Raw genomic sequence first — 20526 nt, 5'->3', positions numbered from 1 at the left:
ATGCCTTCAAATCACTCTATAGAAGGATATGTTTGGCAATGAACTGTGCTCAGACTCTTCTCCACCTTTGTCCCCTTCGGAGAGCCTGATATATTTGCATAGTCATCTCCTTTCTACTCACAGAGGGTTATAGCCACATCTCGCCTCTTCTTCTCCGTGAACTCATTTGTGCTCTTTGTTAGACACTGATAATATTGTCATGGAGTCCCCTCTTTCTGAGACATTCCTGTCTCTGTGAACTTTTTGTTAGACACTGATAATATTGTCATGGAGTCCCCTCTTTCTGAGACATTCCTATCTTGTGTGCTGGGTGTTTGAGACTCTTGTTCAGAGATTACAGCCTTGAGCAGGATGTCCTTAAGTGTTCTCTTTCCATAACAATTTTAAACCTTCAGGCTGCTGCTTCTGCTCTGGGGGTCTAAATTCTTTCACCTTTCAGGGAATGGGTGAACCTCTCATCTGGGCGACACCGATCATCCGGCTTTGGTCCAGATCATGGAGGCCACCAGCCTGATACATGAGGATATGGGAGCAAGACCTTGCAGAGATACTTTGCGATTGTCAATCCTCTTTTGAAGATCTTTCCAGATAATTCTTTGATACAGTAAAAGTGGTGGACGTTCCCTAGGTGGTGAAAGATGGACCTTCCAAAGAGTTTTGTCTGATATTGAATACATTTCGGGAATGTTCAGTTGCCCCCCAAAAAATTTCACTTGCCTTAAAATCACCATAGAGGTGTATGGCCCTTTTTTCATCGCCAGCATGTGTTGCGCTGTCACTCTCTGTGTCTGCCTAGCTCTCAGCTGTTCTAGCCTCTTGCTTCCACTCTGTTTGTCCTATTGCAGTCCACTAGTTTGAATCCAAGCCTTTATGGCTGTAGCCTGGGCTGCTCACATCAGCATGGACGCCCAAAAGGACATCATAGGCAGCCCCTTCTTCATCAGATTTACAAGAGAAGCCTCCACGAGACCTTCGTGGACAGCAGCATGGGCAGCAAGGGTGAGTAGGTGGACAGTTGAAACCAAATCGCATGCAGCCTTTAATTGGTCGTTTTCAGCAACGCTTGTATGCAGCTCACTTGCCTCATCCCTATTGTGCGTACTTTTGCCACTTATGTGCCTCCTGATCATGGACAGCAGCCTGCATATTCCACATAATATACTTCTACCCTGCAGGTGACTTTTGTGCTTGGAGCAGCCCTTACAATTAAGTAGGCTTTTCTCAGCTCACGTCATATATCCAATGATGCTATTATGATAATTTATTATTTATATTTCCTGCCCACTTGGCAGTCTTGTAAACCCTTTCACGGTTGTGGCTTTCTCCTGGCTGGTTGTAATCCTTTTACCCTTTTGTTGTAGTTCAAGTTTCAGTAGCAGCATGCCTAAACCCATGAATGCTCTTAAACCACCGACACCACATTCTTAAACCCAAATCCTTCAAGTGGGTAAGGATTGGAAATGCAACTGACTGTCAAGATTTTTGTGCGCTTTTGGTTTTTAGATATTCATTGACATAACAATAATAACAAGCTCCATGCGACTTGAAAATGATACATGACCTTTGCAAATGCCCGAAATTGATGTGTGATACTTGCACAAGCTGCACACTGGTTGGTGGAGATGAGGGAACAGTTTTTGAGGAACACGTTTGTTGCTTTGGGCTCTCCTATTTGTTTTCTTCTCATTTAGGGAACACAAATCAAAGGCAGAGGTGTTGCACCATTGCCATGGTCTACTTGGCAACTAGATGATCTTGATGCTGGCCCATGGCTCTAGGGAAGGTACCTGCATAGTATTGCCTCCTAAGTGGTGCTCAAAGAGTCTGAGAGAGGGTGATGTTTTTGTTCGCAGAGTAGTTTTTTCTATCATCTTCAGGCAGTTGGCGTACTGGCTGTTCTCTCCCACAGTTCCTGGTCCTTATGGATAGCCTTGGCTCCAATATGTGCCACCCTTAGATCCTTAGATTTTTAGATGGGACTTTAACTTCTTGAATTTCTTGAAGACAAATGTGGTGGTTCTTCTATAAGTTATTCTGACTACATGCCTGAAAGGGAGACACTGGCCTGAAGTTGTTAATATTTCTGCAAAGTGCAGGTTTTTTCAGAACTTTTGGCTCTAGGGAAAGCCTCCTATTAGCATCGGCAAACATGGTATTAGCTTCTCAGGATTACTCCAAACCTGCGCCTGTTCAAGAGATAATTTTAGGAACAAATGAAGAGCCAAAGATGGTGAATCTAGGAGCACAATTAATTACTCATGCGAGAGCAACATACATAGAATTAATCCAAGATTATAAGGATGTGCTAGCTTGGCTTACAAGGAACTTGAGGGCAAGATTTGTCTACATAGAATATACCTTGAAGATAATGCCAAACCAGTCTGCTATTGACCGTCTCGACCAAATCCAAAATATTATCTATTGGTTAAGGTTGAGATTGATAAATTATTAGCAGCTAGGTTTGTGTATCTCATACCATCCCGGTAATGGGTACCATAATTAAGAAAATTGGAGACCTGTCTATGTAGATTTTTGTAAACTTGATGCTCCTGCAAAAAAGGATAATTTCCCATTACCATTCATGGACTGTGGGTTAGATAACCTAGCAAGAAAGGAGTTAACTCCTTTGTCAATGGGTTTAGTGGGTATAGTCAAGTGAATATACACGCTCAATCTAAGAGTACAGAGTGGGGCATCTAAGAAGCTTCTTCACCTATTTATTCTAAACAGGCAGGATCTAGTTCCCAATAGGTCTTATTGGTCACCATTGGGTACATTGTCTTTTCTTAGTGCTCCTCACACAGATGCATGTGTCAAGTGCACAAGCTTATTCAAAATCACATTTAGTTTGGCTAAGTTGTAGAAGTGCTGGGCACTCCCAATCTTTCAAGGGAGGACTAGACCTCATAAATCCCAAGTTTCAAAGTCACACTTTTGTGCAAGTTGAGATCAGCCTCAAAATTAGTTTTTATGATGTTTTTATTCAGCATTGCACCTTTTGTCTAGTTGGTATCTGGTAATTGAATTTTCCTTGGATATTCTTGGACACACATTACCTCACCTTTGATAGCCGACTTTTCTTGTTCTTTTTTCAAGAAAAAAGGAACTTCTATATAAAATTGATACAAGATTAGTTGGTCGCGATGTTGCTTACAAGAAAGAGGGACCAAGTGCTTTGCAACTTGCTTCTCAAGGTTCCAACTAAAAGGTAAGTGGGAGCAATTGCCCATAGCTAGTGTGGTGGATTGTAGAACCAACAAATTCCTTGATCCATGAGAAAGATCGAAAAACGCTTGCAAGCCATGTCTTATAGAAATTTTGATGACACTTTGTGGTTTTCTTGGAGCACTTGGTACCTTGCTTCCAAACCAAGCACAAAGTATATATGATGTCCAACCATATAAGTCATCGTAGGTCAAATCTACCGACCTCCATCCCAAGGTTGCATTGGGCAACTGAGATATGCCTTGTGGTCGTATTCCCATACATCGTCCTGTGGTAGATAAGTGATCATTTCCTTACTCACCAAGTAAGTAGGGGATGTTGTCTCAATGTGGAAGGTATGCCACCCCTCTACGAGCCCAGGTGCCATGTTCCGAGTGAACATTCTTCGTTGAAGGTGTAAACATGTGAGAACATCTTGAATGAACATGGCCCGATTCTTGAGCCGAGAGGCAGCTCCATAAGCAATCTCTTGTACGCTTTTCGTGCATCAATGACGTCTTCCATCCCTCCTGATCTACTCTAGCTAGGGACCTATGGGGAACCCGTTGTTCACTCTTCCGTGGCCTATGACTTGTCCAAATTCTTGACCTACCCCTCTACCTTGAAATAGACCAAGCTACAATAGGATCTAGACCTTGAGTGCGGTGCGCGTCTCGAGATCAATGATGCCTAGTCCCTCCCAATTTGTAGAGGCATGACCCTTTGTCAAGCCACCCACGCTCAAGTATCCCACGTCCGATCAAATCTACCCAGAAAAACTTGTGGCCCGGATGTTGAAGCTGTCCCATGCATCCCCTTTGAAAACACGAATAGATGCAATGTACCAAGCTATGGCCATGGTTGTTAAGACACTCGTGTCTTATGATAAGACACTTAAGACACTTAAGACACGTGTCTTATCTTAAGACACCTTTAGACACTCTAGTGTTTTTTTTTTTTTTTGGTGGGTGAGGAGTGACAACACACATTGAGTTTGACTTAGCCATGCTATCATTGATGGTGACTTTGGATCTAGCAGTGGGAGTGACCTCATAGATTCAGATTAGGATGAATCTTTAGAGATTTGAGTCTTGAGAGTCGAAAGCTTTCTTTCAATTATATGTATCGAGATGCAGTTTTCATTCATGTCACATGTGACACGATTCAATTGTCAGTTTAAACCTTTTAGTACTCAAAACTTGTGAGCTCTTCAGTCGTGAGTCTTAACTTTAACTTTTAAGTCTTGAGTGATGAGTCTTGACTCTTAACTACATTGTACAAGTGCATTGTTTCTTCTTGCATTATTTAAGTGTAGCTTATTGTACTTCTAGAATCTAGTAGCTAGCTATGCTAGCAAGTTGTACATTTGTATACTTATACATATATTAATTAAATATTTATTATTATAACCACAATGGCGTGTCTTACGTGTCTTATCTTTAAGACACTTTAGACACTCGTGTCTGAAGCGTGTCTAACGTGTCGTGTCTTAACGTGTCTTACAACCATGGCTATGGCTAACAACGCTTGGTTTACCACAATGCTCTACCTACAAGAGAGAGCGTGCCGGAGCTTCAGTACAATAGCTTCCGAGGAACACTCTCTAAGGCCGGACCTACAAGAGTGAGCTTGCCCGAGCTTCAATACAATAGCTACGAGGAACACTCTCTAAGGCCGATGTTAGGTTCCACGTGGCAAAAATGTAAATTCCAACTTGACGTCCTAATTACTTTGTAATTATAGGGATCAAACAGAATCTCAAAGCCTTACCCTAGGTAGGGAGCTCTCTTTGTTTTTGTATAAAAGCCCATTGACTAGTGCCAATCGATCTTAGCATGCAATGCCAATAAAAGCTGTCCAAGAGGGGGGGGGGGATTGGGGGGACATGGGGTTGGGGGGGGGGGTACGCGATCTCTAGACAGTCAATTGATCCCTCCACACAAAGGCCGTGGCCCGTGACTTTTGTGCATGACACAAACTTAGTACGAAGACCTTTGTATAAATGGATGCTCAAGTATGTGCCAGTGTGTGGATTTGTACGTGTGAGAGCATATGTTTATACTATCATCTATGGTCCACACTCACTATTGGGCATTGATGACATCAGTGGTGATGTCACAGTAGCTAGTCCCTGCTATGCATGATGGAGTTTATGGTTTTCAATCTTATGAGTGACTATCATGAGATTGAAACTGCACACTGTGTTGTAGTTTTAGAGGATGAGTTTGGATGGGTATGTTCCTGGATTCATCTAGATATATATAGGTGTATATATATAAATGCAACTTCCAAAGTAGCTTGCTCAACGGTATCCTTAATTATATCAGTTCATAACAAAGACAATGCTTCATCATGCAGCATCGATTTATCGTTTGAGCTATTCTACTGCAGTAGACAGAATAAAGTTAATAAAAAATTTCCCGAGGCATTGAGCAAAACAAGTATATTGCATTCAGCAACTTGTTTCTGGAGAGAGGAAAGAATGTCCATTAAAAGGTTGCTAGTGTACTTATGAGATTTTAGCAATGGTTCATAGTCCATTTATAATGGCACCTTATCTTTAGCAAAGCTCTAGAAACGTACACAAATTTCAAGTGATTCGTGACTTCACATTTACTCATTGCTAGGATTCTCTAGGTATCTTCTGAAGGTACTATGCTTTTGGTCCGTATATTCATCCTCAGCTCATAAGCTGTCACATTCAATTGAGCTGCAATTGGACTGTCCCCTACATGAACAGATTTCATAGGCACTTGAGGACTTGAGGGAATAAGCTTTGGTTCTTGCTCCAAAACAATTTGCTTTTACGACCTTCGAGCTTGCCTCTTCTGTTTCTCTTCTAGACTTTCGAAAGATTTTTAAAACCTCATGCTCAAACTAATCCTCAACACCTCACCGAGTGCTCTCTACCCTCCCGCTACCTCTGCTACCCCTCCCGCTACCCCCTCCCGCTACCTCTGCTACCCCCCCGCTACGCTTCTCGCTACCTCTGCTACCCCCTCCCGCTAACTCTGCTACCCCCTCCGCTACCCCTCGCTAACCCCCTTCGCTACCCCCGCTACCCCCCCCCCCCCCCCCCCCCCCGCGGCCACCTCTGCTACCCCTTCGCTAACCCCTCGCTAACCCCCTCCGCTACCCCCTCCGCTACCCCTATCTACCCCCCCTAACCCCCTCCCCTAACCCCCTCCACTACCCCTGCTACCCCCCCGCTCCCCTCCGCTCCCCCCCCCCCCCCCGGCAGCCGTTTTTCTATTTTTTTGTTTTTTTTTTTGTGGCAAAAAAAAACCCCCCCGCTCTCAGCTCTGACTTAAAAAAAAAAAGAAAAAGAGAAGCAGCTTCGACCTCCTGCAATCCCTTCTTTGCCCACTACTGTTTCCCCCATAATGAAGGGAACAGGGGGATGAGGACAGGAGACTAGGCGGGAGACCCTTCGATCCAAATCTGCATACGCGTGGAGATGGGGAAGGGGAACGGTGACAAGGCGAAAACACAAAAGCAACTCAGTCTAGAGGACTTCAACAAACGCAGCAACCGGAGCGGTTTGACAATGGACAGCACCGCGGCCCAGAAGAAAGTGGCCCACCCAAAGCCCATGCCGCTCACCACATCCTCGACCTCTATGGTTACCACCACTATTTCACCACCATCATCCGCCTCATCATCTACGCCACCTCTCTCGTCCCCCTCTCCTGCATCATCATCACAGGTCTCCTCTCCAGTAGCCTCACCACTGACCCCACTAGCCACGGCTCTATAGTACTTTCCCCTCGTATCACCTCTACCTCTCAGTCAGCCACCCTTCATCACCTCGTCCGGCCTTGCTACTCCTACATATCACTCCCCCACCCAGATCATGTTGTCCCCACCCTCAATACAACCTCAATAGCCCACCTTCATTCCAACCCCTCTCTAGATCCAGTTCCCACTTGGACCAGGACATCTTAGGCCCCCGCTAGATGCTTGGGACTCCCTATTGGCTGAGATACACAGCATCCGGGCCCGTTAGGCAGAGCTGACACATTACACCCAGGAGCAGGCCCGATAGACCCAGGAGCAGGCCCCCATTATACAGGAGCAGGGCACCCTTATCCAGGGACTCAGACACGACATCACACATCTTCGAGAGGAGCTCAGGACCCTCAAAGCAACGCCTGGAGGGACCCCAGTCACAAAGATGGAGGCACAGATAACCACGATACAGTCAGCTATAGCAGAGACGACTAGATGGGTGGACGTGGCGAAACGGGAGCCCGCAAAGGCAACTGTTTCAGCCGCCATACAGGAGCAGCAGCAGAGGGCTTCGAAGGCCCTCAACACCGGATACGAGGGATCACGCAAGAGTCTAGCACCAGCACCACTACGACGCCCATGGAGGAGGCGATCACCTTTGTGACCACCACCATGGGAGTCTGAATGAAGAGAATGTAGACTACTTTTTGATTGGCCTTCTCCTTTAGTGCTAGCCTTTGTCATGGATGAATCTGCCCTTCACCTCTAAAGTGCTGACAGAAACTCAGTATGAAGGCTTTTGCATAAATGGGTGCTCATGTGTGGAGCATGGGTGTGAGAACATTTGTTTATTCTTTGGTGTACACCTACCATTGGGCACTGATGATGTCGGAGGGGATGTCATAGTAGCTAGTCCTTGCTATGCGGGATGGAGTTTATGGTTTCCAACCATGGAAGTTAGTGTTACGAAATTGAAACTGCACTATTTGTTGTCTATTCAAAGGATGAGTTTGTGCATGTTCTTGGATTCATGGAGACGTATATAATTGATGCTGTTGCTTAGTCAATTTTCAATATTTATTCCAGATTTTGTTGCTCCTGTTGGTTGAGCATTTTTAATGGGTTTCTTTAGTTGAATCCAATGTGAAATTGTTGTGTGTATCTGAAGTGCATAGTTACACACATAAATTTTTACTTAAAGTGTAACATGTCAGCATGCACTATGATATGTGTGCAAGCTCCTAAACAACTGAATTTATTTATTTATGCAGCTGACTCAACCCTGTCAATTGACTGCCATGTGTTATCGTACATCTATTTATATTGGAGGAAGGTACCTCAAGGTATTTGTGAGTGAGTAAACTAAAAGTGAATAGAATAGGAAAAAAATTTCTTCCATTTTTTAGGTCCATAAACTTTAAAAAATGTTGAGATTGTTTGTGTCTGCAGTTTTCAAGAAACATAAGCCAAAGTCGCTGGCTGATTGATGATGAACGCATGGGAGATGGCTCTGTACAAGTAAGTTTTTCTTTTATCAAAAGTTTATCAATGTGTCAGCCCTTCTACTTTTTAATTGCATGTTTATTGTATCCCATGTTTGTGAAGCCATTGTAAGATGAAGAAAGGCATTTTACAAGATTCAATTGAGCTTTTATGTGAATTTAGAACTGCATTCAGCCTTTCGACAAATCAGCAACGGTACCAGAGGATAATCTGGCTTCTAAAAGAAGTACTCTGCTTTGAACCATCTTTCCATTCTTGATGCAATGTTTAAAGAGGCAAAGTTTCACATTAAGAAGCTTTATTGTTTCTTTTCTGGTTTCAAACAAGCATTTGTTTCACTTCCAAGGGCATAGTCTATGATCAACACACACTTTGTGAAGCCAGTAGAAACAAGAGGAACAGATGGCGTAGGCCTACCTTACACTTGATTTTTCCTAAAACGCTACAAAAGAAATACTGAAGCTGTACGATGTGCCTTAATCATGGCTGGTTTTGAAATAAACCAGGCTGGTAGTATGTAGAACTCTTTTGAGGTCCTTAGAGTCCTATTCAATGGAAGGCATGTGATTCCGTTTCTTGCGGTATAGCCTCCTCCTATCCTCTCTCTTGCAAACACCGATGAGGATGTGCCACAATGACCAAAAAACATGTTTTGTCTGGTCGAAACACGACAAAACGTTTCTATGAAACGCGCAAAGTAGACGAAAGTTTTTTTTTAATTATTTGTAAATCTGGGGTGGCCCCCCCCCCCCCCCTCTGCCCCCGTATTTTTGTGTGTGTGCGCGTGCGGGGCTGGTAGAGCTTGTAGCCCTTGCTCTCTGATCTATACCCAATAAAAAATGCATTTGACAGCTTTATCATCCAACCTATTGCGTGTCTGAGAAGGCACATGGGCATATGCCAAGCATCCAAAAGTCCTCATGTGAGAAATTTGAGGCTTATGACATGTCCAATCCTCATAAGGTGTAATGGTCTGCCTTTGTGGGACATCTGTTTAAAATGTGATGACATCCAACCACGACTTGTTAGGCAAGTGCTTGGCTTTGAACATACACCTGGCCATCTCCATCATTGATCTATTCTTTCTCTAAGCCACGGGATTCTGTTGAGGAGTGTAAGGAACCGTACACTAATGATGAATGCCACATGAGGCTAAAAAAACAGCAAACACTTTTGACATACATACACCCCCCCTGTGGTCAGAGTACTGCCAATGCCAAACTCTAAACTTTCTTTAGACATTAGGGAGTCTACATCCCCCTCATTCGACTCCATATCTTAGTCTTCCTCCCTTCTTCCTTGGAGACACCTTGTTTGGCCGAAGTACTCTCAAGGATCACCCTTGCCTTTGGGTGCTTCCTAGAATCTGTTGGAGTTGTGAAAGGACTGCACACAACACGCATGCACTGTAAAAAGCTGCAAAGCAAGAAAGAACAAGGAAAACCCGAACCTGGAACCAACTCCCGTTATCTGTGGCAGAGGGGCAAGCTCCTTCCTCGCACCTATCCTCTGTCTAGGCTCCTTGTAGTGTGCAAGTGTGTTCCAGCAATCAGGAGAAGAGAGAAATGAAGGTAGAGAGCGGAGGGTGAACAAGAAAGAGGTTTAGAGGAAAGATGGTCTACAGATCTGCCCCAAAATGACTGCCTCGGAATCTGTGCCTAAGTCCTCCTAAGAGAGGGTGCCAAAAGCAGCAGAGAAAGTTCCTCCTGCAGCCTGCACTGGTCCAAAACAGCTCCAGAAGCCACCACGCAGCCAAGAACATGTGCACAAAGGTCCAGCACAGCAAAAGACAACCCCAGGCACCTGTTGGAGGCAGCTGAACACGTCTGTACGGATTCCGTACGGACGTCCGTGCAGTCCGTACAAAAATTTTCAGAAAGCTCAGAAATGACTTCTGGCACTTCTTGGAAGTACGTGCTAGCCTTGGAACAGTCAAAACAGAGTTAAAAGGGCTTAAAAGGACTGAAAACAGGCTTGAAACAGCTCAAACAGCTCAAAAACTGTACAAGAACAAGTGAAAACGTCCAGCACCTCTGGGAGAGTGAGGGGAGAGAGATGGAAGGTGGGGGAAGGGCATGCATACACATGCATGACAAATCTCATCTCCTCCTTGCCATTTGCCCCTTCATTAAAGTCCTAATCCCCATACCAAGGACAACGTTGGTTGTCCTTGGGCCCAACTTTTAGACCCCTCTTTTAAAGCCTTTGCCTTGCCCCTAGGACCTAGTGGTGCACCTAGACTTTGCCCTTAGGAACTTCTAGGATGTGTGCACTTCCTCTAGCCAGTCTCTCACGGCCAAACCATTACAACACTTAACCATGGTTAACCTTGGGTTAAGCGTAGGTTGAGTTACGAAGATACTTTACATCACTTTTCACATCCTCATGACATGCATCCCTTGAAGTTGCTTTTGGCCAAATATGCCCCATCTTCCTTGTAGTCATTCCTCTGTTTGATTTTCCTTTCCTCTTCCAAGCGGGATGCCTCAATTTCCACCAAACTAATCTCTAGTATATTGGTGAGAGTAGTGACAATAGTGCCATATTCTTTAGTTAGGCTTTTGAGTAAGAGAGCAATGACAATGTCATCATCAAGATTAAACTTGATGTTAGCTAACTGAGTTAGTATGCTCTTCATGTAGTTTAAATGTGAAGAGATGGATTCTCCTCTATCCAATTTCAAATCAAAGAATTGGATGAGCAAGCTAAACTTGAAACACTTCCCCTGTACTCCAAAGACAAGCTCAAAATGACTCCATGCAACATGAGCAGTCTCATAGCCATCAATGTGGTGGATATAAGAATAACTCAATCCAAGAGCAATTATGGCTAATGCCTTTTCATCCTTAGGGAGCCATAAAGCTTCTCCTTCCTAGTGGTTGGTTTCTTTTCTTTTCCATTAGCCACATTCCAGATCCCCTTTTTCATGAGAATAAATTTCAGTTTGGTCTGCCAAGTATGAAAATCCTCTCCCTCAAACTTATCTATCTTGGTTTTGGAGGCCATAGGGAAGGTCTTACCACTGATGTGGTAGTGTCTTGTCCCTTATAAAGATAGCATTCAATTCAAATATATCATAAATGCATCATGAGGTTTCCAAAAACTGTCAAATTCAGGACAATGCTCCAAAGGTGAAGCTGAAAAATGCTTTAGATCACTTCAAATGAGCAAGCATCCAAAAGCCCAAAGATTACTGACATAATAATAAAAGAAGCAAAGATCACTGTTACCCCCAAATTGAATAGTTTGAAGTTGGAGGCCTCAATCAAAGACTTCAAGAGCAGCAAACAAAGGGATTTTTGGTGGAATGGAAGCCCTTACTGTGGAGAGTGTCCAGCATGAAGCAGAGGCGCATTTTCATGCGGTATTGTCTGTGAGAGTGTTGCTAAGTCCGACTGGTTTTTCCTTGTTTTCTCCTCAAGTACTGAAGCATTGGTGCTCAAACTTCAACAATAGACTCCTCATAGGGTCACCCAACAGTAGCTCAGAGCATTTGTCGAGATATGGCTCCAGCAGGCGGAATTATGCGAAATTTCGGCGACTGGAAAGCGTGTCGACACGGGTTGTAGAAGCTACTATTTCCTAATTACTCCTAGCCAAGGATTCGCCCTAACATGAGGATACTTCAGCTCAAAGGACGGGGGAAATGGCTTAGAGAATGGAGAGAACAAGCTTAAGGAAGAAATGTGGGAAGAGAGGGAAGAAATCCTTCATTTTGGGGAAGATGATGACATGGCACTCAAGGAGGGTGAACCAAGCTCTGATACCACATGATGGAACAACAGCAAGAGATCAACAAATGAAGCAAAGAGATTGTTTATTCAAGGGAGGAGAGGCCCTTATAAGGGCAATTAATACAATGCATGTGCCCCAAAGGAGAGCATCTCTAGATCCACAAATCACTCCACTGATCTCTCAGTCAAGCCCATGAATCTCTCAATCACACCTAATAGAACCTTCTACCCCAAACGTGGTCACACTAACCACCATGTGGTGACACACGCACTTACACAAACCTTGTACCCCTTGGTACACCCCATTACATCCATTTGTCCTTCACTTTTCCTCCACGATACATTGCCCATTTACCATCCTTCCTGGCAGTCCTAATGATTTATCTTTCCTCAACTATCCATAGCTTAGTACCTTTCAGCAGCTTATAGGATTGCCGTAAAATCTTGAGATGTAAATCTCGTTAATTAAACTTAAGGATATTATGACTTTTACTATGGTCGATAAAGACTGTTCTAGCTTCACCATCATCATCAGAGCTATTAGGCTTGTCATCCTCGTCAGCTATCCAATCAATGTTGTCGGGCACGGCTGCTTTGACATTTGCTAGGGTATCACTAAATGAGTCCTCCTTGTAGCATCCTTCTAAGAGTCCCCCAATTCTGATTCTCAGTGCATTATCCCGACCGGCTTATCAACTTTGTTGACCTTTGCTTCAAACTCCACAATGACCTCCTGTTTGGCTGTCCGTATTTCATTATGAACTAAATCCTTGACTGTGGAGACTAACTGGGGGGTAGGGGGGGAAGCCTTACAAGACTTCACAGCATCGTCAATCACTGCCTGTTTTCTAGGGAAGCCTTACAAGACTTCACAGCATCATCAATCACGGCTCTTCTACAACCTGAAGTCGAGCCTTTACTTCTGCCAGCTCCAGCCTTAACTCTTTGACTGTTTGCTGCAAATAACAAATATGTTCATGTTGTCCAATGATGGGTCGCTTTGAACCTACTTGTTGGTAGTTGTGTGCAAACGGAGAGGGCGTCATGGTTGTCACTGTCGCATATTGTGCCTTGGTTGAGGTTGCTGGTGTTGAGAGGGATTTGGAGGAAAGAGTTGGCCATTCCATGCTGGCCATATATGAGTACCCCCAAAGCTGAAGCTAACCCCCAGACCGGGCCTGGGGTTCAGCCCAACCTGGGGTGATGCGGAGACGACGAGCTGGCTGAGGGCTTAGCTAACGCCAGGGCGGCAGTAGGGTTGACGGCGCTATCAACGGCTAGGGCTAGGGATTGGCAGCGCTGGCGATAGCTAACGCTATAGCTAGGGTTGGCGGAGAGAGAGAGAGAGAGAGAGAGAGAGAGAGAGAGAGAGAGAGAGAGAGAGAGAGAGAGATGTATTAGCGTCCACGGGAGGCCTCGTGGGCCTATGGGACAAAGTACACAAAAGAGAAAATCATACAAGCCTTAATGGGTTGGAGCAAAGGGTGCGCTAAGGCCCTTGGTGAGTACTAATCTATACTGATCTAATGAGCTCAATCAAAGTGAACTGAGAGCTTGGACTCAGAAGGCACCATGGTGTCTCTCCGGTGAGCTGTGAAAATATCTCGGATCTGTGTCTGCCAAGCTGTCTAACGCTGTGGCAAGAGACGTGGTCTCCTCGATCTCTGAACCCACTGAGGTATGTCCAGTGTGACCCCTCGTCTCTAGCGGTCTCCACTGAGGAAAGCTGTGATAGGATGGACCTCAATAGAGTTTGCTCTAGCGGCTCTCCTTGTCACGAGTGGTCTCTGCATCCCTCTCTTGACGGCATCGTGTCGGCCCCTCTGTTGATCCAGGCTGCCCTCATATTAGCTAACTTCTCTTCTATCCCTGTGTCTTGGAGCTGACTCAAATGCATAGAATTTTGTGACGCGTCGCTGTGCTCGGTCATCCTCTGTATCCTGTGGCCTGGTCGCCTCCTGCTGCTCTCCGATCTGTCGTTCTGTGTCAGCGCATCTCCATCATATAGAGCCCAATGCAGACCTGGTCATGGAAGTAAATCAGTCGTTGCGTGAGAGTGGACCGAAGCCGCTCCCCTCAAGATAGAGGTAGGGGTATCGTCCCAAGATCTCATAGTAGGCTGAGTACACACAAAGAAAATGCTCCTCTGTCTGACCCACCCCCAATGTGCATAACATACAGATCTGCTACTCTTTGGTATGCTTGTGGCTCTCCCAACCTCAATCCTAAGCTGATGGGACAAAACCTGCATTTGTTCGATGGCGATCCTCAATGCATGTGAGACTCCTCTGTCCTTGAGGTGCTGAGGTCTAATGATGAATTCCTTCTCCAATACTCTCAAGAAGTGGTTGCGATAGAATTGGATCTTGGTAGGGAACACCTGGTCTCCCCTTAAGTCTGATGTGTATGGAGCTGGAGGAGATCTAACTGTATGATACGGTTAATCTCATCTTGTGGGATCACTCAGGTGACGTGTCCATGTTGTACTGAAAGGGGGAAGCCTATCCATTTGAATACCGTGCCTAGCAAACCATGTGGATATACGTGCATACCATGTGTCTTCTCCGCTCTCTGCTAGTCGTCTAGATGACTCTAAGGCCAGCCTCGATAGTCTCTAGTGAGGTAAGTCCCAACCGTGTGGATGAATGTCACTGTCTAAAAGAGGGCATCAAACTAGAGAGGTGTCATGGAAGCTCTGCTTGTACTCTCATGTGGGACTGAGGGTGAATCATGCTAGACCCCATAGTCACTTGCAGCCGCTCAAATCTCCTTCACTCTGCTAGAGAGAGAGAGAGAGAGAGAGAGAGAGAAAGAAAGATATATTGACGTCCGCGGAAGGCCTCGAGGGCCTATGGGGCAAAGTGCAGAAAATACCAAAAGCAAAAAACTCATACAAGCCACAAAGGGCTGGAGCAAATGGTGCGCTAAGGCCCTTGCTGAGTACTATGCTGAAATAAAGAGCTTAATAGCTCAAGCAAAATCAAATACAAAACATGTCGTATCATATCACATCACATCATGTCATATCATGTGCTATCTGAAGTAGGAAGAGATGAACTCTGGGACAAGATCCGAGAATCCGAAATCCGGCACTGTGGTGGCTCGTCTATGAGCGACGAAGATGTCTTGGATCTGCGTCTGTCTGGCCGTCTCACATTGTGGTGGCGGAGGAGGGCGTGATCTCCTCGATCTCTAAACCCGCTGAGCTATGTTCAGAGTGACCCCTTGTCTCGGGCGGGTCTCCTTTGAGGAAAGCTATGATAGGTCAGACCTCAAGCGAGTGTGCTCTGGTGGCTCTCTGTGTCACGAGTAGCCTCTGCAATCCGAATCCATACCGCCCACATATCAGCTAGCTCCTCCTCCTCCACCCCACTGTGTCCTGGAGTTGACTCAAATGCATAGAAATATGTGACATGCCACTGTGTTTGGTCAGCCTCTGTATCCTATGGTGTGGTCCCCTCCTGCTGCTCCCTAATCTGTCATAGCAAGGTCTCCCTGTGGCGGCACACCTCAAGTAGATAGAGCCCAATGCAGACCTGGTCATGGAAGTGGATCAATCACAACAGTGGGCCGAACCCACTCTCGTCTTGATAAAGACAATGGTATTGCCCCCTGTATCTCGTAGTTGGTTGGGCAGGCACAGAGAAAGTGCTCCTCTGTCTCAATCTCTCCTAGTGTGCATAACATGCAGATCCACTACTTTGTGGGTATACGTGCCGCTCTCCGTATCTCAATCCTCAATTGATGGGATGAAACCTGCATCTGCCCAATGGCGATCCTCAGTGTGTGTGAGACTCGCCTATCCTCGAGATACTAGGGTCTGATGATGAATCCCTCCTCCGAGACTCTCAGAAAATGGTCGTGGTAGAATTGAGTCTTGGTGAGCTCCTGATCTCCCTCCCAAGCCCGAGTTGTGTGGAGTTGGAGGAGGTCTAACCATATGATACGGTTAATGTCATCTCCTGGAATCGACTCAGGGGTGCATCCATACTGTACTGGAAGGGAGGGAGCCTATCCATGTGAATCCCGCGTCTGGAAAACCATGTGGATATACGTGCATACCATGTGTCCACCCCGCTCTCAGCTAGTTGTCTTGATGCTCCAGAGCCAGCCTCGGTAGTCTCGACTGGGGTAGGTCCCAGACTCTATGAATGAATGTCACTGTCTGGAAGATGGCATCAATCTGTAGTGGTGTCATGGCGAACTCTGCGTGTACTATCTCATGCGGGATTGAGGGCTTGCTCCAAATCATCCTAGATCCCATAGTTACCTATAGCCGCTCAAATCTCCTCCACTCTGTTATCGGTAGGTCACATCTCCAGAAGGGTGCTGCATACATGGCAGTCGGCTGCACTAGTGTATCGAAGAGCCAGCACTTCGTCTGGAAGCACTCTCTCTCCAATCGGGCTAGATCACCTCGCCCCCGTGTGAGCCGTGCGTGGGCTGCATGTGTCATAGTGAAAAGGGGTCCTATGATGACTGCTCCTAAATAGGTGGACTCCTCTTTCTTTACTTGCTCGTCTTGATAATTGAAGCCAAGTTGATGGAGCACTGCATGTGAGGTGTTGAAGACCATAACATTGGACTTCCCAAGGTTGACTGTCAGGTCTCTCTCTCTGCAGAACACCTCTAGGGCCTCCAAGTGTCTCTGCAGCCCCTCTGCTGACGATGAGATAAGGACTATGTCATCAGCGTATAGCAATATCTGTATCATGAGATCGGCCAGTAGTGATCCTTCGCCTCCCAGGCGGTCTATGAAGGAAGTGATCTCCTCAATGTAAAGCCAAAAGAGGGTCAGTGAGAGGGGGCAGCCCTGCTTCACTCCGATCGTGCTCTCGACCCAATTCGATAGACCACTTGGGGTGCGAACTGTGCCTCTGATTAAACTCATACAGGCTCATCACCCCCCATATCAGTGCCTCTGGAATCTATAGCTCCTGTAGTCTCTTGATCATGCGGGACCGTGGGACAATGCCAAAAGCCCTCCGAAAGTCTACTAAGTATGTGTAGACCTTCTGGTGTCTCGACCTCACCTCCTCAATGATAGCCCTCAAAGTGAAAATGTGGTCTAGGGTAGAGTGCTGTCTCCGGAATCCTGCTTGTCCTAGTGCCCGCTGTCCCCGAGCCTTTGTGTGGCTACTGAGCTCCCTTTCTAAAACTGATCCATAAATCTTGGCCATACTGACCGATCATGAGGGTACGGTAGTTCCCAGTCTCCATAGGGTCTTCGGCTTTGTGTATCGGTACAATAGTGGTAGTGCTCCAAGCAAGTGGGAAACCGTGGCGCACAGCCCTGTTGAACATTTTTGCTAGGACCTCCTGTCCATGTGCAAAGTGCTCGGTCCGTAGGCCCTCATGGTCCTGCGCTATCCGATTGTGTAATTTGCGAAGTGCTGCCCTTACATTCTGTGTGGTGAACAAGTGGCAAGTAGTGGGCTTGGGCATAGAGGACATATCCGGTGGTGTCTGCATCTGGGCATCATAGAGAGAACCTGCATACATGTGCCACATGTCTGGATCGGTGATGGGAATAGGTGGCTTCCCCTCCGATAGAAACCCCCATCCAATCCATCGTATATGTGAGGAGGGCCTGCCTCTTATCACATGTCAATCGTCGAAGGATCCTCTGTGTCTCAGGTGGTGTCAGATGACTCAAAGGCCGCTCTTGTGTCAGGTGGGCTCTCACTTCTGCACTCATCATCGAACCAAGGGTTTTGGGGCATCTTCCCCTCTCGGACCCGCATGGGTTGGGTCATGGGAAATGATCTGGTAGCAGTGTCTTATACCACAGAGACAAGGGTGTCGGAGGCGCTGGCGAGGTCTACATCATCTCCAAGTAGAGTCTGGATCCCCCTAGCTAAGTGACTCATGTACATTGGTTCAAGGGCACGGTCAAAGTGGATCTGGATGCGCGCAGGTGCAGGGGGGCATAGTGGCAGAGATATGGAAGGCAAGTAGTATGAGTGGTTAGCACCGAGTTGGGGGGGGGGGTATGACAAAGTCGTGTATCCGTGAGACAAAATCTAGTGGGCCTAGTAGATAGTCCATCGTACTAGATCCACCACCATGTGGGAAGTAGGTGAGTCCTATAGATGATGGCCATCTTTGAAGACCATTATAAATGATTAGGTCGTGGACTGCCCCTAGCTCAAGCAGATGTTGTCCATATTCTTTCACCTTTGGGGCATCTGTAGAGTGCCTCAATATCCCGAGCTCAGTTGCATCTAGCTCTGGGACTATATATGGATCTCTTTCATCGGTGAAGTCAAGTAGGCCAACTTGCTTATTTCCTATCTGTGCATTGAAATCCCCCAGTACGAGGGTGTCTCCTTGTCTAGAGAACTCCGTGATGTCATCTTGAATCGCGTCTCATATGGACTGTGTCCCTCTCATTTGTTGTAGTTCAGTCCCTAATGCGTGTACCTTGTCTTGGAGGTTGGTTCTCTCGGTTTCCTTCCCTTCTTTGTCTTTTTCCCACTCTTCACGCTTTGCCTTTTCTTTCCTCCATTCCTCCTTGCTTCTTGAATTCATTGAATGTCTTGTCTACATGAGCCTTCTCAACCATTAGCGCCACATTGGTAGCCTCCAAACCGGTCCTCTCAATTATTGCAAGGCATATTTTGTTGAGGCAGACCGATATGTTGGGAATCCAACTTGCAGATGCAAGCTGCAACAATTTGATGACTGGGCAGTTGTTTAGGGTCCATCCGCCTCAAGTTTTTATATCTGGATATTTGCTCTAGAAATCCTTTATGGGGTTGGGAAGTGGTATTACATCATAATCCTACCCTTTGAAAATTTTTTCCATGAAAAAGACTTCTATTAAGTAAGAACAAAAACCCGCGAGAGCAAGCTCAAGGCGGAATACATCATGAAATCATGAGGATAAATAAAAAATCCCTCATAGTGAGGTGGAAAGAAGCCAAGGCTGAGGCTGAAAGTGCCATCTCAACCCTGTAGTAGATTCAGAGAAGAAAGGAGAATCCTTCCATTCCCTGAAGAAAGAAGCCCTCCTAGCTGAGGCTGCACGGGAGTCCCCCTGCATACCCGTCCATACTGCCATCAGAGTGTGTACGATGTCTGTCCAGATACTAGCCAATGTGTGCGAGGGATGAACCTGAGTACCCTCCATAGCCTCTGTGCATCTGGCTCTCCAGATATGCCAGGCTGCTATGCTTGCTAGAATCTCCCAAGAAGTATCCACAGAGGCATGTCCAGCTGTAAAAGGACGGTGTGGTACCACATCCAACGAACAGAACTCAACCCGATGACGTCGAACCGAAATGGCCCGAGAGGAGTCAACTCCCTCATAGAAAACCTAAGGTCCTGTAAGAGAAAGCCAAGCCACCGAGCCCCAAGTCATAAAAAGTGGGGAATGGGCAAAGTGACTGAAGATCCTGGCTATCCCCATCCAAATCAATCTCGCCTGTCTGCAATCCCATAAGCAATGCTGAATAGACTCCGAAGCAGAAAGGCAACGAGGGCAAGTAGAGTCGGCGCCGAATCTGGACCTCCAAAGGTTCACTGCAATCCCTCCATGGATAGAAAGCCAAAAGAAGATAGTGATCTTTCTATTCCTGTGGGATTTCCAGAGCCTCCTCGAGAAGTACCTCTGCTGATCCGCAGTAATACCAAAAGTCTCCCAATGAGGAACTCTGAGGGTCTCCAACCTCTACTACTGAGCTGAAATCTCCTGGCATTACTGACCGTGTAACGAAAGAAGGGGATGCTCTTCTCTCAATGCCCCGCGTCAATCCACTCCCACTCTCCGGGGTCCCACTGTAAATACCTGATGGGAACTGCTCCATAGAGCCAGAGCCTCCAAGACCCGGTGGAGAGTAGCTGGGGGTCAGGGTCTAAGAACCACTCTGAATCTGATCCCTGCATCAAAAGACCTACAACCCTGATAGGCTGAAAAGCAGACTCAAGCAAGATGTCCTCTGTGGGCCTGAGCAATCTGCCACCATCTTGGACACTAAAAACCAAAGCATCCTCCTGTGCATCTCGGAAAGCTAAGACTTGAAGCGGAACCCCGCCTCTCGAGAAAGTACCTGCCCAAGTGGAGGAAGTGAGTGGCATATCATCTGTGTCTATCCAAGCCTCTGGAAGGGCTGCCTCAATCTGCAAGATCCTCCCTGCACTCCCTCTGAGATGTTCTGTCAACCTTGATTTGGTTTCCTCTGGAAGCCTACGGAAAGCTTTCCAAGATCCCAAAGAAGAAGGAGGTCCCCTCTCCCACCTGGCCCACTGCATGTAGAGTGAGGCACCCAGTGGCCTGCCAAGATCATCTAAAATACTGTCGTTCCACATGATGGGCTGCCTATCAATCTCTTCCCGGGAGGAAGGAGGAATCCTC

At 46.3% G+C, this 20526-nt stretch overlaps 1 protein-coding gene across 5 annotated transcripts in view; it reads left to right on the top strand.

The window, feature by feature from the left end:
* LOC147895746 (Pseudouridine synthase family protein) overlaps positions 1–20526 on the top strand; it is a 160022-nt gene that overhangs the window by 8255 nt on the left and 131241 nt on the right. For all 5 annotated transcript variants that reach the window (XM_087382536.1, XM_087382533.1, XM_087382537.1 and 2 more), the window contains exons 6-7: positions 8205–8276; positions 8383–8451. In XM_087382536.1, the coding sequence (XP_087238662.1) occupies positions 8205–8276; positions 8383–8451 (141 nt within the window). The remainder of the gene's footprint in view (positions 1–8204; positions 8277–8382; positions 8452–20526) is intronic.

The sequence above is a fragment of the Dipteris shenzhenensis genome, chromosome 12, assembly GCF_047967505.1.
Source record: "Dipteris shenzhenensis isolate YYH24624 ecotype China chromosome 12, Dip_SZ_1.0, whole genome shotgun sequence".
NCBI classification, from domain to species: Eukaryota; Viridiplantae; Streptophyta; class Polypodiopsida; order Gleicheniales; family Dipteridaceae; genus Dipteris; species Dipteris shenzhenensis.
This window is presented reverse-complemented; position numbering and strand designations above follow the sequence as displayed.